This window comes from Opisthocomus hoazin, chromosome Z (genome assembly GCF_030867145.1).
Source record: "Opisthocomus hoazin isolate bOpiHoa1 chromosome Z, bOpiHoa1.hap1, whole genome shotgun sequence".
Taxonomy (NCBI): Eukaryota; Metazoa; Chordata; class Aves; order Opisthocomiformes; family Opisthocomidae; genus Opisthocomus; species Opisthocomus hoazin.
In genome coordinates this window covers 38,783,411-38,811,042 of record NC_134454.1, presented here as the reverse complement: position 1 = coordinate 38,811,042, position 27,632 = coordinate 38,783,411, and the positions used below count along the sequence as shown (strand labels likewise).

General features: G+C 40.3%; 1 protein-coding gene across 6 annotated transcripts in view; it reads left to right on the top strand.

The window, feature by feature from the left end:
• TDRD7 (tudor domain containing 7) overlaps positions 1-23,621 on the top strand; it is a 49,376-nt gene extending 25,755 nt beyond the window's left edge. For all 6 annotated transcript variants that reach the window (XM_075410745.1, XM_075410744.1, XM_075410746.1 and 3 more), the window contains 11 exons: positions 7,544-8,124; positions 12,705-12,891; positions 14,524-14,635; positions 15,485-15,687; positions 15,833-15,967; positions 17,602-17,682; positions 17,842-17,976; positions 18,321-18,431; positions 20,025-20,515; positions 20,844-21,004; positions 23,136-23,621. In XM_075410745.1, coding sequence (XP_075266860.1) covers positions 7,544-8,124; positions 12,705-12,891; positions 14,524-14,635; positions 15,485-15,687; positions 15,833-15,967; positions 17,602-17,682; positions 17,842-17,976; positions 18,321-18,431; positions 20,025-20,515; positions 20,844-21,004; positions 23,136-23,356 — 2,418 coding nt within the window. In that variant the 3' untranslated portion in view covers positions 23,357-23,621. The remainder of the gene's footprint in view (positions 1-7,543; positions 8,125-12,704; positions 12,892-14,523; positions 14,636-15,484; positions 15,688-15,832; positions 15,968-17,601; positions 17,683-17,841; positions 17,977-18,320; positions 18,432-20,024; positions 20,516-20,843; positions 21,005-23,135) is intronic.
• The last annotated feature ends 4,011 nt before the right edge of the window (positions 23,622-27,632 follow it).

Sequence of the window (27,632 nt, the reverse complement as noted above, 5' to 3'; positions counted from 1 at the left end):
AAGCTGTCTTCTATCACCTTGTTCTCCACTTGTCTTCCCAAATTCGTTCTTGCCATTAAAGGAGAAGAAAGAGCAAATAGTAGGCAGCCACCTTTTAATTGGCAGAAAGAAGGGATGCATACTTCTAGAGTCTCTTCTAGAGTTTTCTTGTAGTAATGGCTGCCTTAGTCTTTCTATGTGGTTTCTTAAGGAGCTGGTAGAAGAGTAACACTGCCATTCTGAATTTGGAAATTCCGCTTGTGCTGGAAGAGACATACTTGCTTTTCAACAGTTCTAGAGCAAAGATGTTCTTCGTAAAGCATCCTACTGTCTCTGGCTACCTATCAGTTAAACTATTAATCTGTTGTCATCAGAGGCGAGTTTTATCTCCAGTGATCTACCATTCCGAAGTCAGTTGTCTTACTGCTTTTTAATAAGCATTTGGCTAAAGAATATGTAATGCCTGAGCATAGTCTTTAGTGCACGTAAGCACTTTGGTATTGTGTTGACTTTTACGGTAAGTCAACCGACTTTTACAGAAAGTACTCTGTAGACTGGAAAACATTTGCCTGGCTATTTCTTCTGAGGAGGAGATTTTACACAGTAAAGGAAATCTCAGTGTTCTTTGCTTCACTTCTTGGATGTCTGGGGTGGTGCTGGGCAGGTCCCAAAGGCTGTCTGTCTTCTTGAAGATACATAATTGGAAAAAAATCGGAAAATAAGAGGAAAATTGGCTTGTTTTTTGTTTGGTGGGATTTGGGTGTTTGTGGTTGTTTTGGGGTTCTTTTTTTGGTTTTTTTTTTAAGTAGTCATTACAAGTTGAAGTTTGTCATTAGAAACAGGAAGGTAAAAGATATTTTTAGACAAGAATGGAACTTGCATAACTTTACTAGTTGACAGGTACAAATTTTTTTCCCATTTTTTTGACAGTATCTTATTCTCAGAATATTTTTAATCTTTTACATTTTATAAAAGTTGTGACTGTTTGCAGAAAGCGAAACTAAAGGCTTAGGAAGATGACGGGGTCAGCTGGTGAACAGACTGACAGAAACAGGATTAGAGCTGCTGTTTTCTGAATCTCTGTTCCTAGGTGTTATACCCTCTCTTAGCAAAGTGGGCACTACATATTACTCATCTGGCAGCTGAGTTTTTACTGTAGTGTTCAGAGTGAATTAAACGGGTCTGCTCAGAGAAGAGGAGGATTGCCATAGTAACCAGTTGTACTCCTTGAGCATCTTTGGTTCTGTCAGGTTTTCACTCTCAAGGAATTAATTTCTATACCATGATTAACCTGTCTGAAGCAGAAGTCATCATTCCAAACAGAGAAATGGACTTGAGAGAATAAAAAATTCAGCTTTAATTATACATAATAGATAATGAGTTCTTATGTGCTGGAATGTACTTTGCACATGGAGGAGACAATGGAGCGGGCTATCATGGCTGGTAGTACGTATGAATGAAAGAAAGCTTGCACAGTTTTACACCAGCCCTATGAACTGTCTTCTGCAGATGAGCTCTAGTGTTATGAAAGTTAGCTTTCTTTTGCCACGCTCGTGGAATAAATCAGTGTTTGATCTGACAATTTGCTTTAGTGAGTATGTCAGTACTAAACAGAGTCACTAGCCATTTAGAATGGAGTTCAGAGAACCAAAGAGATGTTCTGCCTAAAATTTTGCTAGATATGTTGTATATAGTATGGCACAGGACAAAATGGTGTCACAGTACATGTAGAAATGAGCCCATTGAGGACGCAAGATCCAGAATAATTTTTCTGTCCAAATACAGTGCTAGAACAGGCTGTAACTCAACGTCTTGAAGCTCAGTCTTACTGATGAGCAGCTAGACAACATGTTGAGACACCAAATGAAGTCAGACTCCATTTGACAGCAACTTTCCTTGTTTCTGTCTCACATACCCTTGCAACTCTTCGTGTGTTAAATCTTGCACTTCTCTGACCCCTTAGGAAGACTTCACTGCCTTATGAGATGAAAATTAGTGCAACCAAAAAAGACTGCTGACAAAGGTGTCTGCTAATCATCAGTGCTGGCGTAAGAATGTGAGGATTAAGGGCAGCCCTCAACAGTATGGAGTTGTTAGATTGGCTCAGCTGGCTTATTGCATCACGGAGTTTCACTTGTAACTGAGTTTTCAGATGTCAGAGTCTCAAAAGCACTAGAAACTGTGGCAAACAATTGTCTTCATTGTGATGTGCAAGGTAATGAAGTGAGAGGGCAAGGAGGATGGGCAGAAGGGGGCAACCTAAAGACACTCCTGAACTTCACAGAGCTTACCACCCCCCAGCCCTGAGCTCTAGCTGAACCTGAACAACGGATATCTGGGCAATAAGGATCCTTTAGTCTAACAACAAAAGAAAATACAAAAATGTGCCCAGTATGACTTCTATTTTAACATTTAAGTTAAGTACAGAAGTAATGACTGCCAGAAATGGAAAGATTTCAGAGGCATTTTAGCATCTGAAAATTTTCACTTCATTTGAAGGTCTGAAAGTATCTTCTGTATTTGCCATGGAGAATCCACCAAGATTTATTGTTGTCATTGCCAGTATCACTATCATAACTGATCTTTTCTGGGCCCTCCTGATGAAACTGACATATCTGTCAAGATTAGTGACTGAAAAGACAATTAAATCAAAAGTCTTTCAAAATTATTTTGCCTTCCCCGGTACTGTAAGAGGCCTGCGATTTTTGGCAGTAGTTCTTACATCCAGATAATTGAAATTCAATTGAAATTCAGAAGAACTGAGCCAGTTCTTCTAACATTGCATAAACATTTCACAGAATCACGGAATCACTGAGGTTGGAAGGGACCTCTTGAGATTATCTAATGCAACTTCCCTGCTCAGGTGGGGTCACCATGATCAGTTTGTCCAGGGGTGTATCTGGTTGTGTTTTAACAGTGGACGCTACAGCCTTTCTAGGCAACATATTCCAGTCCTGTTCCTGTCCTGTTCCAGCTTCCCAGCTGATATGTTTGGCTGAAGACAAGCCTTTTAATGTGTTTATTTGGTGTTTAGGATGAGAATTAGGTATCGTAGCTTCCCATGCAAAACAATCGATTGCATGTTGGACTAGAAGCTGTAAGAGCTGGAAGGGATCTCAAGGATAAGCTGTAACCAGATGATATAAGGGGCCTCTACAGCCTTGTAAGGAAAAGCTTTTTCTTGTGTCTGGTGCCACCCTGTGCAGTGGGGATCTTCAGCCTTTCAAGAACATTGTAAAAGTCTGGTTTTTTTCCCCAGAATTGGTTACGCTGCGTGCATACTCAACAGCTTGGTAGCTTAAACTGTTGCTTTCAGAGGCAGCTACTTGCAAGAGCAGGGAGGAGTGCAGCATTAATGTTGAAGCAGCATCTTGTTGTTGCCTGGGGAGAGCTGTACTGTAGAATGATTGGCAAAAATGGTGGGAACTCGAGTTGCAGTGGCCATCTCTGACAGAGAAAAGAGGCTGTCAGCCAAATGATGCATGCAAGGTATTGCTGATCAAGGCCAGCAGTATTTCCCTCTGTTTGAACTCCAGCTTGCTGGGAACTGAATTTCATATACTATTGAGGACAGTCAGGTAGATGAGAGCTGCCTACACAGTGAAACATTTGTCTGAAGTGCCTGTGAGCAGAATGTGTCTATATGCAGTCTGTGGTACATATGCCATGGTAGCTGGCTTCTGTGTTGCATATTTAAATCAGAACTGAAAGAATCCATGCATCACACTTCTGATGAATTATTCTCACTGAATCAGAGTGATAGTTCTGATCAGTGTGCTTTGAGCAGTCTTTGAGGACTTGTTTGATACCAAGAATCATGGAGCCAAACTGTTCCTGTTTGCTACGTATAATAAGACTGTTGCTGACAGTAAATGCCAGTTTCCCCTCTGCGTTTCCTTTCCTTACCTTGCAGAAGAATGGCAGAAAATAGTTGCATATGCTAGTTGTGACCTTGAAAGTCACAAGAAGGACAGTTTGTCTGACTAGAAACTCATTACAAGGAGTTGTTTTCTCCGGTTCCTTCCTGGAAGGTATTGATGCTCTAGGAGTTAGCCAGTGTATCTGCTCTTTGATTATCACTGTGCACACAATTAAACAAGACTTGGTGTTGTCTTGGTCATTCTGGGCTCGCAAAGTGGATCCTTTCTTTTGATTATACATATTAGTGTAGTGGTTTACTTGCACGCTTATACAAAGCTTTTGTCCTAGCAAAACATGCAGCAGCATGTCTGCCTTCAGCCCCTCTATATGTGTATGTTAAAATGGGTGGACTTGCTCTTCTTTTGCATTCAACTTGACTTTCACAGTTGCAGTGTCATTATTTATGTTGGGAGTATTTTTTTTATTTGAAGCTTCATTATTTTGGGCTCCAGAGTTTAATTTTTAAGAGCTAGCCCAGGACAAACATGTTTTTATTTTTCTGATGTGTAGAATGACTTCAGTCTCTGTTGTCTTGATAACACATTCTGACTGCTGTTGACTCTGCTTCAGGCTCTCTAATGGAGGGGTGACAGCAGGCGTGTTGTGTTTGCAAAGCAGGCCTGCCAGCCATAGTGATGGGAAGTACCTTGCAGGCAAATCTGTACCTTAACTGGAAACCAAGTTGAGATACTTGTGCTAAGGAAAGGGTGGCTGTTTTGAAGTGCTGCTTGCAAGGGAAGCTGTTTGCTTATAATTAAAAGTTTCTGTGGTGTTATGCATCCTTGAAGGTGTCTTGGCCATAGAACAATCTGGAGGAGTCTTGCATCTTGAACATTAACTTCTATGCAAGATATAGTAGCCTAATGATGTCCACCTGAGCTTATTTATACTGAAGTGAGCTGAAACAACTTACTGAAATAGCATTTTTCTGTCTCTAAATGGTTTGCTCAGTCAGCATCTATAGTCTCTTCAAAACAGAGCTTCAATGCCTAGAAAACGTCAGAGCTATTATGGGAATTAAGAGGCTTAAAGGTGACTAATGATCTTCTTTCTTTAGTCTGCCGCTAGTCTTTAGTGTGTAAGGTTTAATAGTCCTGTCAGCTAAAATTTATTCATCTCTGTTGGAGCACTAGTTAGAAAGAATTAGCTAAGAGAAAGGGTGTATAAAGGTAGACCTCTGCATCCAGCTTCTTTCAGGATGAATTGCCATACACTCCAACACAGTCTTCTCAAACATCTGTCTTGTCTTGATAATGACAAGTATTTTGTGGAGCCAAACGTTTCCTTGGCTGGTCATTTAAACAAATTCCTCAATCTTGCGCATGGACACTTGGAACATCCGTGTCAATTCCTCTATATGTAGGATGTCATTAGCTGCCAAGGTGGTGTGCCCTGATTTTTTTCTCTGGGCCACTTGATATACTTTAGCCTTTTCACTGTATATCAAAGCCCTTGCAAGGCTTTGATAAGTTTTTGTTTGTTTTTTTAACCAAGCTCATTCCTTTGCCTGTGATTCAAGAGGCACATAAGATTCCAAAGACCAGAGGGTGCAAATGTAGGTTCTTCCTGTCCTGAATCATTGAAGACAGCTTTGGTCCTTCTAGGTTGCATGCCAGACATATTTTGTCATCTCTTATATCAAACTGACTAGCAGAGATGCTTAAGAACTTGGTGAACGTACTAGTGGTACATTGAAGTCCTTAATATGATTTGTTGATATTTTATCCTATAGTAGATACGTATTCTTTAGTGAGTGGATGTCTATAGGATACTGCCTCTCCCCTCCCCCCAGCTAAGAGGGAATGTCCCTTTGGTTTAGTGAGCTTACTTGGAAAGAATTTGGTCTTACAGCTTGTGGACTCATTCACATGAATTCAGGGAGCTGAGAGTTGTTGGTTAGGTATTTTGTGCCTTCTCATGTCTTATCCTTGCAGAAAATATTACTACTTTGTTTTTCACTGGTAAAAAAGGGTTCAGACATACCACCATGACTGCATGAGAATTCTCAAACGTGGTTAATATTTTTTTATATCTATGAAAACTATTTCCTTTGTGTCAGTTTGAAATGGCATGTGTGCTAGTGTTCATGGAAGTTGACTAGGACCTGCTCCCAAGAACCGTTTGGTAGCTTGCCTTTGCACCAGTCTAGACAATGTAATGCACAGCGAGTGTATGGAAATACACTTGTCTATTAACCCTTAGATGGTTTTGCTGACTCTCAACTCAGATCATCATGTGGGAATTTGGAGTGAGTGTGAAGAGGTGCACATAGGAGAAAATACATGGTTCTTGACATAGTAGTGGCCATTTTTTTCAGTTTTTTCAATGTGTTGTAACTAAATGTTCTGGTCTTGTTAATGTTATCTTGATAACAAGTGACATTTATTGTTCTTGTTATGTAAGATAGTACTAAAAGTCTTCTTTGTATGCTTCCATTGTATGTTGCTGAGACAGAACAGCAAAGAATGACTTTAGCAAGGTTTACAAAGTTCTGATAGGTACGGACATCAATACTGTAAAGGTAGATGAAAGGTAAAGGTAGTAGCAAATAATTCAACTATTAAGTGTTTTGTTAATTGACCTGCCTCTGAAAAGGACTTTGGTGCAATGTGGATCCAGGAAACTGATGAGAGTTGGTTCCTCTGAGGAAGGAACATCAAGATGGAGCTACGTAAACCTTCATAACTTTATTGCCAGAGTTGTTCTTGCTTTGGGACCAGTGTCACAACACTGAGAGATTTTGTTATCTTGATTCTACGTAGATATGCCTGCTAAGCTATGGTTCACAGAATCACAGAATGGTAGGGGTTGGAAGGGACCTGTGTGGGTCATCTAGTCCAACCCTCCCGCTGAAGCAGTGTCACCTACAGCAGGCTGGTTAGGTTGATCTAGGTTGAAACTGCATAGCTTTAGGAAGTGGAAATTTATTGTGAGATTGTTTCTACAGTTCTCAAACAATGCTTTCAAGGTTGTGACTTCAGACCATGTGAGATGCTTAATGAACTTAGCAAAGGGTAGAGACATACGGACTGGCAAAACATCTGGCTCTGGAGGGAGGCTGTGGGCATGGTTTAAAATGGCCTAATAAAATTTGTTATGAAATTTATTATGATCCAGAAATTTCTTCCTTCATTCCAGAACTTTTTTAAAGAAAAATTAATTCCCTGAGCATGACAGCAGATAGCCTTTACACCACTGCCTGACGGGTGTCCTCTTGTTTCTGAAGTATACGGTCAAATCACCTTTCTCTCAGTAAACTGAGACAGAAACTTCTGTTTCTGATATGCTTCCCTGTATGGAAGATCAGGGGAATTAATGTGCAAAAGACCTAAGTTTGTGGAGTGTGTCGTCATCTTCTGTCCTTCTACGAGAAAACAGAGGCGATACTTCTTTAGAAGCAAGTCTGAGTTGTTTTGCATAGATTAGATATTTGCCCTGTATTGATGTAGTCATGTGTGTTTGGTATCCTTCAAAATGGAGGAGGAAGCATTACAAGAAATACTACCCGGTAGTAACTGCCTCAAACTTAGTTACCTGTGAATGTGCACTTAAAAGTCTGTATAAAATGCATGTCATAAGAATATAATTGGCAAAATTATTTGGACTTAGAGATGCAACTGAACTCTGCTTTTTGTTTTCCAAGGTGGAGAAAGTACGCAGAGGTGATCAGATGGATGGGCTTCTTTATCCTGCTAAGAAAATACCACCAATAGCAAAAAGTGATACAGAGCAAGAAAAGGCGTATAAGAATGTTACTTCTTCAAAAGTAGACCCTTTGTTAAAACCAAATATGGAGACCACACCTGCATCACTTAGTAGTGACTTCAAGAAGAAAGTTGTTAACATCTTGCTGAAATATTCCAGTGGTCTTTGGGCTAATGCGCTTCCCAAATTGTACCAAGACACCTACCAAGTAAAATTTCCCGAAGACATTCTAAATAATCTAGAGTTGCTCTCAGATGTGTGTATAGTAGACTATGTATCTGAAGTCCCCAGAAAGGCCATCCTATATGCTAAACCCCAAAGACGTGTTGATGAAAATCTGAATGTCACTGAGAAAGTCCAGAGGTGTGATGATGTGAAGGCCACAGCTGAACAACAGTATGAAGAATCCAAGGACCAGTATCCAGAGAACATAACTGTTCCTCCTCTAATCATTCCATCAGAAGGATCTGTGTCTGTCATGGTGTTAGAACTGAAAAACACCAATGAGGTCCTAATTAGGCAAGTTTGCCCTTCAGAATCTATGTTTTTTGCTTTATTTATAAGTCAACATACTCATATTGTGCAGGTCTGCTGTAAGAGAACAGGTCAACAGGAGGTTGCAGAACTTTGTTATTTACTTATTTTGATAATGAAACTTAAGAATCCTTTTATTTGTGTGCTAAAGTGGAAATTTTCTGAAACTTTTTCTGTGCTGAGCTGGTCAGTTTTGTCATTAGCTTGTCTGAAAATCAAAGCAGATATGACTTGCCATTGGAAGACTTCAAATACCATGATAAGCTTTCTGTACTTCATTGTTGGGATAAAACACAAAGTCCTAGCAGTTCTTTAAAACTTAATACCAACAAACAAATTAAGAAAAAAAATATTTCATATTGAGCCTAATCTTAAAAAAACTGTCACTTCAAAGTTTGAATTGAGCAACTGTGTGGTAATATACTATATTGACAGCTCTATTTTTTCCTACTAGTTTCTGCAGTTTCAGCTTTCATTAAATAGTTTCAGTCATTCTCAGAGGTCCTGATTAGGACTGAAATAAGTATGTGTGCAGTTTGCTTACAGATCCTTTCACTGTGAAACTAATATCATTACTCTAAATTAAACTCATTGCTGGTTGGCAATATTCAACACACTAGCCTTAAGGCAGAAATTTGGATATTCTTTTTCTCTCCTAGCTATCAGTAATGTACTGGAATACTCAACCCTGAACTTTCTTTATGTGTCAATCCACTGTTTTAGTTCCCTGAAGTCATGGAATCTTAATGGCTGATAATCTGTGGTGAAAATCCCCATACTTGGGGTTATGAGAGAAATTCTCATTTGAGAATGTTGTGATCTTTGTTTTAGCTGCTAGCCCCATACCTATATTGTGCTTTTTCTCAGATGTGCTTTTTTTGTACATTGCTTACACATTTATTTTGTATACTGATCTTACCACAAAGCATAATTTAAGGCAAGGTTTTTCATCCATCGTTAACACTTGCATTGTCTCTGGCTGGGTGAGTCAATCATTTTAGCAAAGAACACACAGGTATAATCTGTGAGTGAGCCTAAGCTTAAAAAAAGAAATCACAGGAGAAAGAACTACATGAAAGAAAAGAGAGGCTTTATGGTTTAGGTTGTTCCTGTGAGAGCTCTGTTTTAATTTAGTCTAGGACATGTAAGATGACGAAGATGAGTAGTGTCAGGAAAGACAGCCAATTTAATATACATAATCATCTGTACATAGAAATACTGAAACAGTTAGACAGGATTGGTAAGAGCAGGATGAAATTACCTGTCTCATACTTTCAGCTTGCTGCGCAGGTGGACTGAACTCTGCAAAATTTTCCCTTCTCACTGTACACCTTTTAATTCTGGCAGTATTGATAACTTGCTGCATATGTGGAGTAACAAATCTTAGCTTTCTAATCTGTTATTTTAAGGATGCTTCTGCTAATTATTTGAGGGAATGCTTCAAGACCCATGGATTAAACTACTGTATGACGCTGCTGAGCTGGGTGATTATGTTAAAATTTCTCTAAAGCAGCAGTTCCCAAATTTTAGACCGTGGTTCTTGGACAATATTAATGTTTCTGAATTGTCAGATCTGTGTAGGAACATGGTGGTGACTGGTGGTTTCTTGACCCTAGATGCAGAAATGACTACTTAGGGTTATCTATGTACTTTGTGAACAAAGTCACTTGTCTTCAATGTGAAACTAGCCCTGAAGGGAATAGTTTTTTTCCATGACAAGAGAATACTCTTGTAGACATATAGGAGGGAAACAGTGCATGGACTCACTTTTCCCGTGCATGTATTAGCAGTCACTTTCCCCTGATCTGCACAAGAACTATTGCGGCTATTGGTTGGTGTTGACTTTTGCAGGATCAGTAAAATCGAGATTCCGCTTTCTGTCTTCCAATGGAGCAATGTCTGTTTACTTTCTTGGTATGTGGCTAAGAGTTTGGTGGAAACCTTTCAACTGCAGTACTAATTAAGACAAAGATTGAAGGTTTGGTGCAATTTCAATTTTGAGACATGGTGCAGTTCTGCAAGAATTCTGATGTAGTCAGAATAAAAGTGAGGTGACAGAAACACTCCTAGATGTTCGCTATACATCTGGAACAGTGTGTTTGAAGGCAGAGATGAGATGCTAGGTGCTACTTTTGAATTCTCACAAGAAATAGTTAACTATCAACTTTTATTCTCCAAAACTTTGAGTTTGTATACTGCAGCTCAGATACCTTTTTTTTTCTTCTGCTTCTTTTAGCTTTTCAAATAGACAAAATTTTATAGCTTGTTTCAGTATGGAAGAATACTCCTCTGTTCTTTTCACAATGAAGCAGCAAGCTTTACTTGACATGTGAATTGGTTCCAGTTGAGATGAAGAGTAGTGCTGAATGCACACTTGCTGCCTGCACGTAGATTAGTCTCTGAGACACTTTTTTGAGGTTATTTTACGAGATTCTTTTGTAAAGAATCTGAAAAATAATTTTTCAGTTGGCTTTGAGCAACCAAAAACTTCTTCAGGATGATGCTCACCTATTACCAAAAACAGTGAGGCAGGAAATACTGAAGGGTTCTTCTACTTTCTGTTCAGGTACCCCTACTGTCTGTTAAGTATCTTTATGAAACAAATGTTAAGAAATTAACTTTTTAAGTAGCACGTATGTGACTGTCGCCCCGCTCCATGACCATTATGAAGCAGATCAGTGCTTACGTAGAAACAAAAGGGCTGTCATTCTGAAAAGCAATATATAATTGGATGGTGAGGTAGCAGTTTGTCTTTAGGAGAATGAGGGTTCCCTAGTGATGAGTGGTGTGCCTCACGGGTCGGTACTGGGGATGGTGCTGTTTAATAACTTTGTCAGCGACGTGGACAGCAGGACTGAGTGCACCCTCAGCAAGTTTGCCGACAACACCAAGCTGTGTGGTGTGGTTGACACACTGGAGGGAAGGGATGCCGTTCAGAGGGACCTTGACAGGCTGGAGAGGTGGGCCTGTGTGAACTGCATGAAGTTCAACAAGGCCAAGTGCAAGGTCCTGCACATGGGTCAAGGCAATCCCAAACACAAGCAGAGGCTGGGCGGAGAGTGGCTCGAGAGCGGCCCTGAGGAGAAGGACTTGGGGGTACTGGTGGATGAGAAGCTCAACATGAGCCGGCAATGTGCACTTGCAGCCCAGAAAGCCAGTCCTATCCTGGGCTACATCAAGAGAAGTGTGGCCAGCAGGTCGAGGGAGGGGATTCTGCCCCTTTACTCCGGTCTCGTGAGAACCCACCTGGAGTACTGTGTCCAGCTCTGGAGCCCCCAACATTAGAAGGACATGGATGTGTTGGAGCGGGTCCAGAGGAGAGCCATGAAGATGATCAGAGGGCTGGAGTACCTCTCCTATGAGGACAGGCTGAGGGATTTGGGGCTGTTCAGCCTGGAGAAGAGAAGGCTCCGGGGCTGACCTTCTAGCAGCCTTCCAGTACCTGAAGGGGGCCTACAGGAAGGACAGAGAGGGACTTTTCACAAGGGTGTGTAGTGATAGGACAAGGGGGAATGGCTCTAAAGAGGCAGATTTAGTTTAGATATTAAGAAGAAATTCTTCACCATGAGGGTGGTGAAACACTGGAATGGGTTGCCCAGAGAAGCTGTGGCTGCCCCCTCCCTGGCAGTGTTCAAGGCCAGGTTGGATGGAGCTCTGAGCAACCTGGTCTAGTGGAAGATGTCAGGGGAGTTGGAACCAGATGATCTTGAAGGTCCCTTCCAACCCTTACCATTCTATGATTCTATGAACTTAATCTTTGTAACAAAGTTAGCATAGTATGTCGTAGTACAGTATCTGCACTAATCCCGGGCATACCGATTTTTATTTGATGATAATCTAAACTGTGGGGTAGAAGTGTGCAATATTGATCACTCTATGAACGAAGTAAAACAGTAGCTAGAAATACAAGTTTGAGAATAAGTTTTCCTTTTGTCAGCTCTAATATGACTTGTTTCTGAAGCATTCAGAACTTCCCATTTGGAATTTTCAGTAAGTTTATATACTTTATATATTAGAAGAGCTATGCAACAAGCCACTTCAGTATGAGCCATTAGGTCAGCACCTTAGTATCAGGACTGTTCTGAAGGCCGAGCATAAACAGCACATGGTTTGACAGGTTTGTGAAATTACTTTAGATGACTTATTTTTCATCAACCTTAGTGAAAACCTAGTTAAGCTGGTGTTTGTTAATAGCATAGTAACTTCAGAGATGACATATTAGTTCTGTTTTATACTTGGTCCCCGATACTACTCTGCTTTTGTTGTCAAATTGCTCTACGTAACTGTAATAATCAAGTAAAAGCTCTTACTAAGTATCTAGCTGAGCGTGTTAGATTATACACTGCTGGACCACATTTAGCTGTCCACAAAAGTACTGAATTTTATGTCAGTTACTGTTCTACAGCCCTGCTAATGGGAAAAGAGTTCATATACTGATGTGTTTAAAAAATGTATATATCCATAATTTACTCATATCCATATATGCATATAAATGTTCTATGAATTTTATTTAGCTTTTTGAAGTTGCATCATAACTCTTGTGGTTTTTTTGTAAAACACTGTAGGTATGTGGGAAAAGATTATTCTTCCGCCCAGGAACAAATGGAAGATGACATGAAAGCATACTATAGTCAGAATAGTTCAGTGTTACTAGCTCAGTCTCTGATTGTTGGGCAACTTGTTGCAGTACATGCTGAAGAAGATGCCTGGCTGCGTGCTCAGATAATTTCGCTGGAAGACAACAGAATAAAGGCAAGCAATTACTTCTTTTAGCACTTGAGGAAAGATGTAATGCAATGTTATTTTTTGGACACAGAGTCAGTCTTTAAATATGCTGCATTAGCGTTCTCTCCTTTCTTGCCCTGGAGTACTTTTTCAGTTTTATGAGTATTTTCAGTTATATGAGAAATTAAGGCGTTTTTGAAGTTATATGATTGCCAAATGTAAATGGTCTTTCAAGTTTTTTTCCATAAATAGTTTAAGCTTTGAGGTTTTGTTTTGGGTTTTATAGGGAGCTGGTCCCTCTAACACTTTTGTACTTGAAAATGTACCTCTGACAGTCTTAGGAGGAATGGGTGTAGTAACACTATTTGGAGTGGAACAGAGGAAGGGAAAGGGAAGAACAAAATTCGCTTGCCGATAGATCTTGTTTGAAGTCTTGTACTGAAGTATCTATGACATGCACTAAACAGCAAGGCAGTGAGAAGAATATACTTGTGTTCCCTTCCAGGCAGATCTGGTATTCTAGGAGTTATATGTAGTGTGCATTTTATTTAAACCCCTTTGAGATTATTTAACTCCTCTGTTAAACTTTTCCTGAGCCAAGCAGACTCTTCCTGCCATCCGCAGTGGAACTAGAACGTATGATAGAACTGTAAAAAGAGTTTCAAACTTCTCGGTTATTTCTTGCCCGGTCAAACATTTAAGACACCTTTTTCTTTTCTGTCTCTTCCCCCAGTTAGGTGACTTTTTACCCAGGTCTACTTAACATGCTTCTAAACTTCATCCATTTCGTAAATATTTAAATAGCACAGGTATTAGAGTTGAAGTTTTTCTGGAAGTTAGTGTGAATACTCTTCAGCTGGAACTTGGAGGGGTGTGTCAGAACTCGGTTTTGAGAAAGATGGCTGGGTTTAGAGAAGTAGCAAGGACATTTGTAGGAAGCTTGCGTCTAATTTCTTTCTAGCTAGAGCTATCAGCCAAAAGAAGACTACTGCTTTATTGCAGCATTTGCTAGTTGTCCTCTGACACAGTGTTCAGTCTCCCTTTTCAGTGTTTGATATGCAGGCATTTTGCATAATAGCGTTTATAAAAAAGTTGTAAAAATCCCTGACAAAGCCTTCTTTCTCTCACTTTAGTTCCAATTATTTGCTGCCAATCAGCAGTTTCCCTGCTGGTTTCCTGCATTGATTGTGGTATTTGTATCAAAGTTACTATAAGCATAAATCAAAATGATTCACTTAAAGCTGTAAAAACAAAAGGCAAAACATAGGATGGCACTGAAGTGGTATTTGACTTTTCAACACTTTCAAAACTTTACAAATAAAAATTTCTGCTTTAGTACTTTTTTTCATGTGGTTTGAGGTAATATGTGCTGAGACCTTCCAGGACTGTTCCTATTAAGAGTTGAGATTCTGTGGAACAGTTGGAGAGGCTGGCTTTACTGAGATCTTGAGAAGAAAGCTTTCCCTGAAAACTCTGAACATTCAAGCAGTGAAATAAACATGAGATTAATGGAGTTATACAGTACCAAATTAGTGAAAAGTGATTTGTCTGTGGCTGCACAGAGAATGTAGTAACTGAATAAGTTTTCCCTAGGCTCAAGAACACATATTTACAATTATATTCATGATCTTATGCTTTTATTCTGTTTTCCGTTATCAGGTATGCTATGTTGATCATGGCTTCAGCGAGTTTGTTGAAAGCAACAGCGTGTACAGACTACAGAAACAGTTCCATTCTCTTCCATTTCAAGCTGCAAAGTGTAAACTGGCAGGTAAGAGAAAACCAGTGTTGACTATACAGCTTGCTGTTGCACAGTTGATGGATTAAAGCATCTCAGTCTGGGAATTTTGATTCTTGTTTGTAATAACTGTGTATGTTAGATTTTGTCCAAGACAGCTAGTCTAAGCAGACACAGGCATGGAAAGAAGGAAAAGGAAGAAAGGAAGGATGTGAGGGAGAGTTTTGTAAAGAAAACTTGATATTAGAAGACCTTGATATCCAGTATCTGCAATGGATCTTAGTTGTTGCACTTAGCTTGAATGTTTTTGTCCCTTTGATATATGCGAGCCTAAAGAAATATAAGGAAATGTTTGCTGTTGTGTGAAGCAATGTACTAGCATATCTCCCCTTTTCCACAAATGATGCACATCTGTTCTGGCCAGGTCGGGCAATATCCCTGTATATGATCCTGTTTAGTTATTTTAAAGTGATCCTTCCTCTTTCAGTACTTGCATACTTGCAGACTTCCTAGACTCTGCTGAAATTACTTACATTCCTAAAACGGGTAGGCATTTCTAACTTTTAAAAATATTTTATTTTAAATTTATAAAATTGCCATGAATGAGCTTTTTTATTTGGTTGGTTTTTTAATACTTGGATGCATTCCTTTTTTTCTCCACACATTTGCCTTGACTATCTTAAAAGGATCTTTTTCTTTTCTTCTCCCGCATCCCTCCGCAAGACAGCTTTCATGTTAAAAAGGTGGAAATCAAGCAGAATGCAAGTAGGAGTGCAGTACAACTTCCCAATTCTTGCAAAGATTCCTGTTGTGAACACAGACCTGGTTATTATATTTCACTTTGACTGCAGTGATACAGAAAAAGTATGGTGTGTCTTACAGGACTGGAAGTCTTTTGTGATGATCCTGTGCTAGTAAAAACTGTGGAATCGCAGACATGCTTTAAGATATTTGCTGTAGAAATACTGGAAAAGACTGATACTCCTGTCGTTGTTCTCTATGACACTTCTGGAGAAGATGATATCAACATCAACGCTAATTGCCTGAAGGCATTGTATGATAAGTCCCTTGAACTGCACCTAAAGGTACCGTTTTCCTGTTTCCTTCTTAATTAATTAAAAATCAGTAACTGCTAAAGTCTTGGGTGGACACAAAACAGTACTCAGAAATTTGCTAAGTCTGTGTGTGTCATTTTTTTCCCCCTTTCTTGATAAAATCTTACCGTTGCAGATAGATGCACTATATACAAATGTCAGAGTAACCAGTGTGTTCTCTGACGGAAGCCTGTATTGCCAAGTGCCATCTAAAGGCTTGTCTAGACTTTCTGAAATCTTGCAGAAAATAGAAGACTACTTCCATTACAAGGTAGGTTCTATGGTGAGAGAAGTGGTAAAGTCATGTAGTCTTTCTTCAGAACGTACCGATCATTTTTCTTGCACAAAAGTTCAGGTTTCTGAGGTAGCCATAGACTATTCAGAAAGGCCATAAATTCTCTTCCTAGTTTTCTGGGGTGCATCCTTCAGCGCGAAAAGTTTCTTTTGATGCTTTCTTGTTCACAAGCTGTCTCTAAGGCTTCAGTAAGTACTTAAAACTTCCCTTGAATAGTTAGAACAGTAGCAATATGGCTCATAATGGGAAGCTTCCAATGGCAACTGTATCAGATTGGTATAAAGCCTATGGAGATACTGCTGTATTTTTTTTCTGGTAGTTTTACTCACATGATACAGTTGAGGTGCAGAAACAGTCTGGCCCACAGCACACGATGTAAAGTGACAGTAAAAGCAGTGTCTGTTCTTTTTAGCCTTGCTTCCTTGGAGATTCAATAGCTTTGATCTGAACTGCTGTGTATCTAGTCTTTGTACCCATAGCTTTTGAATGTTGTGGCTAATTTAAACTAGAACTGATGTATAGGAAATATTTTCAAAAGTCTGACATTCCACCAACCGTTTACAGACACGTGCAACAACCCTTACTAAAATCAAGAGAATTTGTACAAAAAAAGAGAAGACATCTTAATAGAATCTAATTTATTCAACATTCAGCTGAGCCTTAGGGAATCAAACCAAGAAATGTATATCCTTGGAGGTCCTGTTACAACTGCTGCTTGTGCCACTACTCTGTGTCAAAGTGATTTTTAGAAGTTGAGCTTTACACCTGCTGTGGAACACACACCCTCTGGAAATTCTTTATATTGGACATGTGTCAGTTATCAAGATTCAGTTTCAAGCAAGCTTAGCACTGAAGGAAAGCGTAAAGAACCTGGAAAGGCTTAGCAGCACAAAGGCAGGCAGCCAGACAGGTGTTTCAAAAATTCAGATTTTCTGGACAGAGTGTATATTAGGTGCTTGTTGCTGTCAGAAAGAGACCTGACATTCAGAATATCAATCTGCATATGGGGGTAAAAGAAGCAATCTTGACTTTGCAGCTTGAGGGTTTTTATATTTCCTGGGAATTTAAACAAACTAAGGTCTAGGTCAGTCTTCAAATGTTGTTTCTTCATGCTTTTTATAGTGTAGCCATTGTCTTGTTACATTATTTAGGATCATCACAGTGAGTGTCACCCCCATGAGACTTTCATTTGAGTTAGTACTAAATTTGGTTTGTTAAATATCTGAACAAATGATGTGTTCAGGAATATAAGGTAGGAGCTTCTGCAGTTGCCTGTCACAGCTCTAAGCTGCTCTTGCTTTTCAGAACATTACATAGTGGTCAGTGATTTCATATTCTGTGTTTCCAAATGTGGCTTTTTTCCCCTCGCACTGTATATTCTCTCAGTTTCATTGTAAGATACACAGCTTGGAATTAAAGCTTTACCAATGGGGGAAGCTTAAAACAACATGCTAAGAAATGCTTCTGAGGCTGGAAAGAGACTTTATGTTTGAAACAGAGTTTTTGCTTCTCAGAACTGTTTATTCCACGTGTGGCTGCTGAAATGGTTAGTTGAGTGCCAGACAGTAATAGCACCATGCTTCTTAACTTCTGTTTTTATATTTTCACAGATATCTGATTTTAATGTATCACTACCTTTCTGTGGCAAAATCTGCTTGTTTCCTTCCAAAGGAAAATGGGCACGTGTAGAGGTAAGAAGTATTCAAAGAACTGCTACAATTTTCCCACACAGAAGCAGCTCTTCTTTTTGTTCAGCTAAAACCAAATCCTTAGTTTCTGTGAGGCTTGTTAGAGTGTATATGTCACTGTTGTGTTTTTAACCTCAAAATGATGCTCTTGCTTTCTTTCAGATAAGAACTATTCACACTAGACAGGCACTTGATGTGGAGTTCATGGATACTGGAACAGTTACAACTGTAAAAGTGTTAGAGCTTAGAGAAATCCCACCACAATTCCTGAGAGAATTAATTGCAGTACCTCCTCAGGTATAAAGACATGTTAAAGCTAATCTATGCTAAATCTCTTGGCAGTGTTTGTAGTTCTGCTACTTCAAGGTTTATGTAATGAAATTTTGTAATGTTTAATAGCATTCAACATTGGAGTGTATTTCATTGTGCATCTTTGCCTGAAATAAACCATAAGGTAGTCCTGTGTGTCAATGGGATGTCATGTATGTGTAATGGTACTGGCTTTTCTTGTTCCTCTGTCTCTTTTTGTTTGTCATGCATTATTGAATCTGTCACCATTAATGAAGTTTCTGTGAATAGGAACTTGTGGACTAGTTTCCATATTACTAAATTGTACCTTGTATTCTTAATTCTCTTCGTAGGCTATAAAATGCTGCCTAGCAGATCTGCCTCCTAACACTGGCATGTGGACTCCAGATGCTGTGCTGCGGCTGAGAGACACTGTAATGAATTGCCCTGAGTTTAGCATGAAGGTAAATAGTCAAAATGCCTATGTGACTTGAAATCCATAGGCATGTGGAAAGAGCATTGAAAGAACAACTCTTAGAAGCTTAAACACTCATCAAACTGATTTTTGTTACAGGAGTTTAAAAGTGTGTAGCCAGCTCTTGGACATAAATTCTAGACAAAGTCCTTTTCTTAGGACATTTGGCATAGAACTTACTTGCTTAAGCCTCTTAGAAACTTCTCTTTTCTACTCAAGAATTTAGCAACTTTCACATTAGCCTTTCACGTTTTTCTGTCCCAGTCCAGCTATGCAGCTAGAGTTATTTTACCACTGATAAGAAAGAAATGCAGTTGTTAATATTTCCCCACATAAAAAGATACAAGTGTTGAGTTAATCTTAAATTATTTTTATGCCTCTTGTGAGTGTAGCTTTTTGTCCTTCTGGTCTTGGAAAGCAGCTTTATTTTTTGTTTGCTTGTTCTAATCCAGTGTGATTTAGTATACGCTGTTGTATGCTTAGTATTTCTCTTGTCTTTGAGATAAAATTATTTCCACTTGCAGTGTATCTTATCCAGTTTAATTAACTGAAAACACCCTTCTAAAGGAATCTATTACTAGCTACAGACTAAACAAAGCTAGTTTCCTCTTAAAAACAGATGCTGCCACAGCACTTTGAAAAAGTGTTTTGTAGCTTTTCTTTACCTTTTTGCTTGCTTTAACACTTGAGCCTGTATATTTAAAACACAACTCCTCTAATCTGGGATTTATGGCTATTGCATCTGGCTTTTCTAAACATCCTCTTCCAAGATCATTTGAGTTAGGTGCTAATTTTTGCTTGATGAAATAATAGACAACAGATGTATTCTTTAATTCCAGAAAGATTTTATTCCTGACTAGGAAAATCAACAGGAGAATCTGTAAAGAAATGTTATATACTTTGTCAAATTAAAATTTCAGTGCTCTACTGTCAATAATGCTAGCATATCTGGTATTAATTAGGAAATAATTTTTATTTCAGTGCTTGAAAATTATGCATGATACACACCTGTAAGCTTTTTTCATATTTATTTTTTTCCCATCCTTAATTTACTAGGCTTCATCTTGCATAATGACAAGAAGAGAATTTTGAAGGATTAAGTGTTACTATTTAATAGCGTTACTTAGTTGTTTAGATCTGTATGGACACTGGCTACTGTTCTCCTGAGAACTAGAATTGTACATTCAGTACTGAGATTGAACCTGTTGGGCAGAAAACTCAATTCAAGCTTTGTATTTGCTTTGCATTAGTGGAATAACTGCAAAAGCTCTTTTTAGCTGCTGTGAGTTGCTTTACTATCCAACAAGTTCATTAACGTATTTCATAGAATCATAGAATAGTTTGGGTTGGAAGAGGCCTTTGAAGGTTATCTAGTCCAGCCCCCCTGCAATGAGGAGACATCTTCAACTCAGTCAGGTGGCTGAGAGCCTGAAACTTGAGAGAACCTTTACAATACTTCTGTGCATATAAAATGCAATGAACTGTTGCTGCTTTTCTGTTAAAGGCTTTAGTCTTCTGTCCAAAATCAGATGTGCATTTAATAGTTATTAACTGGAAGTTAAACTGTATTTTGTTTTCTAAGGTGGTTAAACAGGATGGTTCAAAGGGGATTGCACACGTTTACTTGTTTGCTCCAGAGAATTTCCCAGACATGGATCGTAGCGTCAATCGACAGATCAGAAATGCAGACTTGTGGAAGCATCAGAAGGATGTTTTCTTGAGTGTTACACCTAGTGGGACTAGCTCCACAAAAGTGACAAGTGATGCTGTTTCAGCTCTACGATTAACTGCTGGAAGGCTAGAAAAGAGTGTCTCTGATTCAGCCAAAGACCCCATCAGTGCAGTGTCTACCATTGATATGCCTCCACCTCTACCCTTGTCAAAGACTGGTGAGCTCATGGACGTCTATGTCTCTGTGGCCTGCCATCCGGGTCACTTTATTGTCCAGCCTTGGAAAGATCTACATAATCTGGAAGCCCTAATGGAAGAGATGATCTTGTACTACAGCAGGGCAGAAGAGAAGCCTGTGAACATTGAAAAAAACAAGCTGTACGCAGCTAAAATTGAAAATCAGTGAGTAGATACTTAAATTAAAAACAAAATCTTTGAAGGCCAGCTTAGCTCTGCTAAGCTAGTCAAGCCTAGCTCTGTTTTGTCTGCATTGTTAACAAGGTGGCAGATGTCCAATGATATCTGAGAGATTAAGGGAGTAAATGAGGTTGCAGTCTCTTCATGCTTCCATCTGGTAGCTGGAAGAGTTGATTTCTGCTCAGGTAATACCAGATCTGGGAAGCCTGAGACATGTTGGTCAAGATCTTTTGGTCATATATTATTTTTATGGTGCCTTGACAGTGTGTGAATATGAATTCAAATTGTCTGTTCTTGTTCTCCCCCTTTTTAGGTGGTACAGGGTCATAATAAAAGGAATTCTTAGAAATGGGTTTTTGTCAGTGTATGAGCTGGACTACGGTAAACATGAGTTTGTCAGCATAGAGAAAGTACAGCCACTCATGGACGCGTTTAGGAAACTACCTTTCCAAGCTGTGATGGCTCAGCTTGCAGGTAGGTAGTAAGCATTTACAATTTTTTTTGTTGAAGTTGTACGTCAGTGGCAATACCAAATGAACAGAAATGTAAAGTGGACAAAGCCACAGGTTAGTGATGTAATTGTTTTTTGCTAAAGTAAGCATGTACCTGCTTGCAAAAATGTGTAATGCCTGCATGTTTGTGTCATCAAAGTAGCTCTGCTTTTCTTCTAGACGTAGGTGGTGATGGTTCTGTTTTATTATTTCTTTGTTCATTTTAATGTAACACTTTTAGTTACCATGTGTAAAACTGAACATTGCTTAAACTTTCCCAGCAGCTGCTTTACATTGTTATAACTATCATTTCATGTGTGTGATGTCTAATATGCAATGGGGAAATCAAAACTAAATGGGTTTTGGTTCCTTAAACATAACCCATTACGAGGTGTGAAAGTTACAATATATCTGTTAATAAGGACTTACATTCTGATTATCCTAATCTACATACAGTTAGGAACTAGATGCTGAGTTTCTAGAGAAGCTTTTTGTATATATCTTGCCCTTATTGTAATTTACTGGTTTCCAGTGCATATTTGGAATCCAGAGTTGCCTGAAACACATTGGTGTTCTCAAGCAAATAAAAAACCTCCACAAGGGGGTGGGGTCTTTCAACAGACATAAGTAAGATTAACTTCCTTGAGAATATGGGGCCTGGAGGGTGTGCGTACATCTGATAGAACTAAAAAATAAAATTTGCTGTCTCCTTGCTGTCTTGTCTTTCCTTTTCCAAATTTTTCTTTTATTTCTGCATTGCTTTCAGATGTATGTGTCTCTTCTTATTCAGTTGCTGCTTTCTGCCGCTGTTTGGTCAGCACTAGTCTAGACTTCAGTTATGGAATATGCTTCTCTGAAGTGGCAGGCCACAGATTTGGTGCTCTGATCCTAGGTTGCCTTCTGTGGATCTGCTTTCCTGCATAGCCTCAGTGTGACCGTGGGGATTGCTTTAAACTAGCGATGGCGGGTGTGTTACCAACAGGCTGGGGTCCTAGGAGTGAAGTGCTGAAATGACGCTCATTTCTAGCTGTGCCTGTCTACTGGGGTAGTACAGGATCCAGCTGAGCAAGCCTGTAAGCCATCCAATTTTCCTGCTTCACAGAATCCCAAGTAGCTAGTTCAGTTGGCGTCTGAGCCGCTTCGTATTTTCAAAGCAGGCCAGCTGAACCGAGAAGACCAGGTCTTGCTATTCTTCCACCATTAATTACTCTTTCTTAACTGTTGATGAACTGTTGACTTCTCATTCTTTCTGTAACCTGCAAGGAGCTGTGTTCCTGTGTTGTCCTGTCTATCAGCAGCAAACTGCTGCTAATTGTAAAAGCAAAATGTGTCACTTTGCTGTTTTGCTTCTGGTATCCATAAGTTGTTGTTTGGGTATTCATGCACGATATTTGAGCCCCGTGTGCCTAGATGCTGTACACCAGCGATGGTGTGGGGAAGCCAAATTCCAGGTCTGTAGGAGTCATTTCTTTCTTGGTGGGTTGCAGCCGTATTCAAAGACCGGTTTCTGTTCTAGCATTACATCCCTGAGCAGACGACTTTGTGGGATGCTGCTCTCCAAAAAAAACCAGTAGCAGTTGTGAGGCTTTTAAGCGGCATTTCTTTTCGTTTTTGACCTCTGCAGATCTGGTTTGGGACTTGAAGGTTTGGCAGATGTTTTAGTAGCTGATGAAGAAATCTTAATCTAAAGCGAGGACAACAGGACAAATAATTTCAGCAACCTCAGGCAGAAGACAAAGAAATAGTTTGTTTTGAAAGGATCTTCAGTTTCCCTTTTTGTCATGTTTCGTAATATGCCTTGAACATGCATGGCAGCTGATATACTTTGAATTACTCAGTGAGTCAGTGCGTTTGCCTTTCACTTCTGCAAACTTGTCCATATCTTTAGACTTTAAGAAAAAATAATGTCCCAGTCTCTGTAATAATTAAGATGGGGCGGGGGCGGGGGGGAGATAAGTGAGCTTGTGTTTCTTTTCTAGAGTTAAGCTGCATTCAGTAACACTTGTACATCTGTTTTCTCAAGTATTTAAACTTCCCCCACTTCTTTATAACCTAATCATCAAGATTGGTCTAGTCTAGAAATGACCTTCTGTTTTGCTTTACCTTTGTCCTAGGAGTGAAAAACCAGCAGTGGTCAGAAGAGGCTTCAATAGTGTTTCGGAATCTTGTAGAGAAGAAACCCTTGGTGGCACAGATACAGGCAGTTAATGAAAGCACCAACTCATGGGATCGAAAAATAGTGACATTTCTCGTGGACACATCTCTTCCAGATACTGATATATGGATTCATGATTTTGTGTCTGAAAGTCTTGTGGAATTTTCAAAGGATGATTAATCACCACTTCTGAAACGTAGCAGCTCAGATTCTTTAGCAATAAAATAAGTAACAGGCTTTGAATAGAAATATAACTACTACATGGCCTTGAAGACATAAAATTGAAAAATCTGTATTCTGTGAAAAGGCTTTGTTTAACAAGTTTGGGTTCTGTTGACTTCAGTTGACTTTCTGAAAATTTGCACTTTCTTTACCGTTGTAATGCTAGAATGTTCGGGTGGAAATATTAAAAAAGTTATTTATCAATAAAACAATGTTGACTTTAGTTCTTGTGATCTTTCCCTAATTTTGAGGGGCTTTTTGTCTCATAGCTGTTACTCAGAGCCATTACTGGGTACTCCTCCTTTGTTCTTTAACTAGCATGTTGATTACTTGGGAAACATGAAAGCAGTCCTCAGTATTTCTGAATTTGGTGTCAGGGACATGCATTATTGGTGGGGTTTTGCCCCTTCCGTAACTTTGTAAGAGTTGAGTAGTTGGAAGTGCCTTGTGCAGGAGACTGCATTTGCGGGGCTGAACTGTCACAGAAGGGTATGCACTTTGTGTGCTTACTAGTCTGCTTGCTGTTCTTTCAAAGTTCTCTGCTCTCCTCCTCACACTCCCCCCCCCCCCCAAAAGGTTGCTAAATTGAAGGCATTCCTTTCCCTCTTTTTTGATAGCTCGTTTTCATGTATGCTGCTGAGAAACTTTCAGGGACTGCTGCTCCCTGGAGACGGGAGCAAGCAATGTCCTGTAAGTATGTGTCTCAGTGCTTGAAGTCCGCTGGACACAGTATTTCTGGCCTACTTTATTCTTGGCCTTAGAAATATTTAGAGGAGGTGTAGACATGATTATATTTCATAGTCTGCTGCCTAGACTTGAGTTTGCTTGCCATAGTCCCTTAAGGCTGTTAAATGTAGTAGTACTAAAGCTTTACAAAGTGAATGCCAGCAAAAGGAATTTTTCTGCTGTGCATCGCTATCTAATCTTTCTCGTAATACACAAGCTGAGCTAAGAAATTCTGCCAGGATTCTGTCTGCACAGGTAAAGGAGACTGGACAGAAAGGGAGCTGCAACTTCAAAGCTGCGGTGCGTGTATAACGTTAGGGTTGGAGAAAGAAAATGCATGCAAATATTGTGAGTAAAGAAGCTGTTTAAGCATGTAAGACATTTGCATCATCTTAGTCCAGCTCTGCTGTAGTTCTGGAGAAGGTCTGAGCCAAGCAGCAAGGAGTTCTCTTGGAAGTCTGGTGAGTCTCTCTGCCTGGACTGTACACAAGGTATGGCAGAGCCTGTAGGAGCAGAGCAGGCAGTGAGAAACTAAAAAGTGCTCATCTAATGCAAATTGCTAGTTAACGTGGTCCTGTCCATATTCAGGTATGCTCAGGTGAGGCTCTTAAGTGTACCTATTGAGAGACAACTTACGTTAATAACCAATATACTAATATTTTTCATATTGATCAATTTCTCCTCCCTCAACTGCTACTGCAGAGACAGTGAAGAGTGCAGGTGAAGGAATCAATGTGATGATGAACTGCTGTAGAACAAACTTCCGTGCAGAAGTTTCCTTCTGTGTAGGACTGCTTCTGAGCCTGAAAATCTAAGTGGTGCAGGTCATTAGGATGAGACGAGCACATTCCTGAGCTCCTGAAGAGGAAGAGGGTTTTCCTGTGGGTCTAGGAGTGTGTGCCACCTTCATCCATGATCTTTCAGAGAGTGATGGCTTGTTAATTGGTAATTTTGTAATGGCATAGGGCATTTTGCTGGAACTGTTTGAGGTTTGTCTGGTTGTGTGAGAAATGCCCGTGCTGTGTTTGCATCCTTTGAGGCCTGGGGACCAGCTGTTGGCCAGTGGTTGGTTTGCACCTGTGCCCTGGTGGAGCAGTGCCATGTTAGGGGAAGGAGCCCCGCAGATGTTCAAGAGACTCAAGATGCTTTTTCAGCTTGCTGTCTGCTGCTTCTGGCGTGTGCCTCACCCTCTGCTTGGTTGTCGGTGGCTGCTCCAGAGTCTGAAAAGCCCGGAGCAGAAGCAAGGTGAACGTTCGCACAGCCTCACGCTTTTGCACAGCTCAGTGCTGGAATTCACATGGGCTGCTTTCTGTGTTGGTAAAACAAGAGTGCAGTCTGACACAAAGGGTCAGCAGACCGCAGAGCACCACTTTCCATGTGGTGATCATTTCACGTGTGCATGGGGCGTACACCCAGCCCAGAGTTACTGACACAGCGCTGTGTTCAGTTCAGAGGCTGTATCCAGCGGCAGCATGGAGATGTCTCCCCATCTTCATGCCCACTGTACAGTACCACCCCTGTCTTGGGTTGCTCCGTTACTAGTCCCTTACGCTACAGGTACTCTGCTGGTACTTAGTTACCTACTGTCTTCTTAGGCACTCTGTGATTTCAGCTGCAGAGCTATGATTTTGCACCTGCTTTTAACGTTACTTTTTTACCCCACTGACCAGCTTGTAAGATTCTCTGAACATTTGCTGACGGACCTGCAGAATGTGCTATTTGAGCTCGTTTCATGCTCTGTCTTTGGAAAGCGTGCAGGTGGTGTTGGCTGACCGCTGTATGGGTCACTGAGTTTGTTGAAGTTCCCGATCCATGAAGTAGTTAGCATCATTAGTGGTTAGTCTGCTGTCCCTAGGAGGTGTTGGACCTGCCTGCTCTGCGTAAGGTGTGAATTCGCACAGAACACTGCGTGGTTTATAACTTCAGTTTTTCACGAGTCTGTGTTCAGGGTTTGCTGTGAATGGTGTCTCCGCTTTCATGAACGCAAGACACCTCACCAGGGTGCTTCTGCAGCGTGTCTGAATCAAGCAGCTGGTGGAGTCACTGTTTCACGTCATCTTTCCACTCCGACGGCGGTTAGGAAGGCCTCCACTGGAATCCTGCCTGCAGTTCTGGACACTGTCCTACAAGAAAGGTGTGGATTAATTACGGAGAATCCAGACAAAAGCAAGAACAATGGAACTCTAGAAAACCTGGCCTAAATAGAAGAATCTGTGGTTAGTCTGGATAGGAGAAGGCTAAGGAGCGGAACACTTTCAAAAGTTTTCACTGATAAAGAATCTGGTTTTGTATGTAGGGAAAATAGGACATGTAGGGGCTTGGACTGCAGAAAGGTTAGGTGTTAGGCAATCTTTCTAGAGAGAGGGGGAAAGCCTGGAAATTCACTGGAACTCCAGTTCCACTGTAAATGTCAAACACGTAAGGAGTATCTGCAGAAGCCCAGCTGATCCGCCCTTGGGATGTGGAGATGGCACATGTAATTCTTGGGACCCCACCCAAGGTAACTTTCCAGACAGAAAGAGGGAATGCACCATTGTTAGACTTCTTTTAGTGGAACATTGTGAATTTTACAAGCTGGAAAATAAGCATTCATTACCCAAGCAAAACAGGTGACACCGTAATAATTAAAAAACGAAAGCAGATCTCTTACTTTCCCAAGGCTGTGAACAATAAGCACTTTCAAACCACCTCTCTTGTGTTTATACCACCGCAGCTGTATTTTGTGAAGTTTAGAAAGTTTAAGTCTACCTGTTTTCATCTCCCAGTGTGTTCACCCTGGGTCATTTTGATGAACTCTGTTTCATCAGAGAAATGCGAGAACCCTCTTTGCCATCTCAAAAGGAGTTCCTGTCTCCAAGGTTTCCACTCCTGGACTACTCTTTCCCCCTGTTGTAAAGGTCTTTTGTCTCTGTGTTTTCACCGCATTCATCCTTTGTCATCACAGTTGCTGCACGTCACACAAACCTTTGAGAGCCTAGATTGTCATGTGCTGATTGTTAGACAAGAAAAGTGAAGAAGAATCATGCAATGAAAAAACCCCTCACTTTAAACCTTGACAATGCCTGAAAGCTTCCTCTTGTGTTCTTTTGTTCATTGCTGATATTTTCAGACTGGAAGTCTCAAACGGGAGAATTGTCCTGCTGCTCCTGTGAGGTTAGAAATTGTCTTAGGGCAAGAGGAGCCTGTGACGGAGCGGACGTGCTTCAGGTGTGCCGAGCCATTACCTTGAGAGCTGTTCTGGAGAGGGGATTAGGTGTAGCTGGGGTTAGCAATACCTGGTGTCCTGTGAAGAGTGCTGCAAGGTACGTTGACTGCAGCATTCATTACTGCAGTGTGTCGTGGTAGACAGCTAAAAAAGAAGCATCGTTGATACTTACGCTGAAAACAAATGTGCTGAGAAGTTGGGTTAATGTCTTGCCTGGTGGACACAGGCTGAGCGTGTTCTAAGGGCACTGTAGCCCTCACCTTGGATGAGCTTCTGGTGCTCGCAAAGTTAGATCTGACAGCA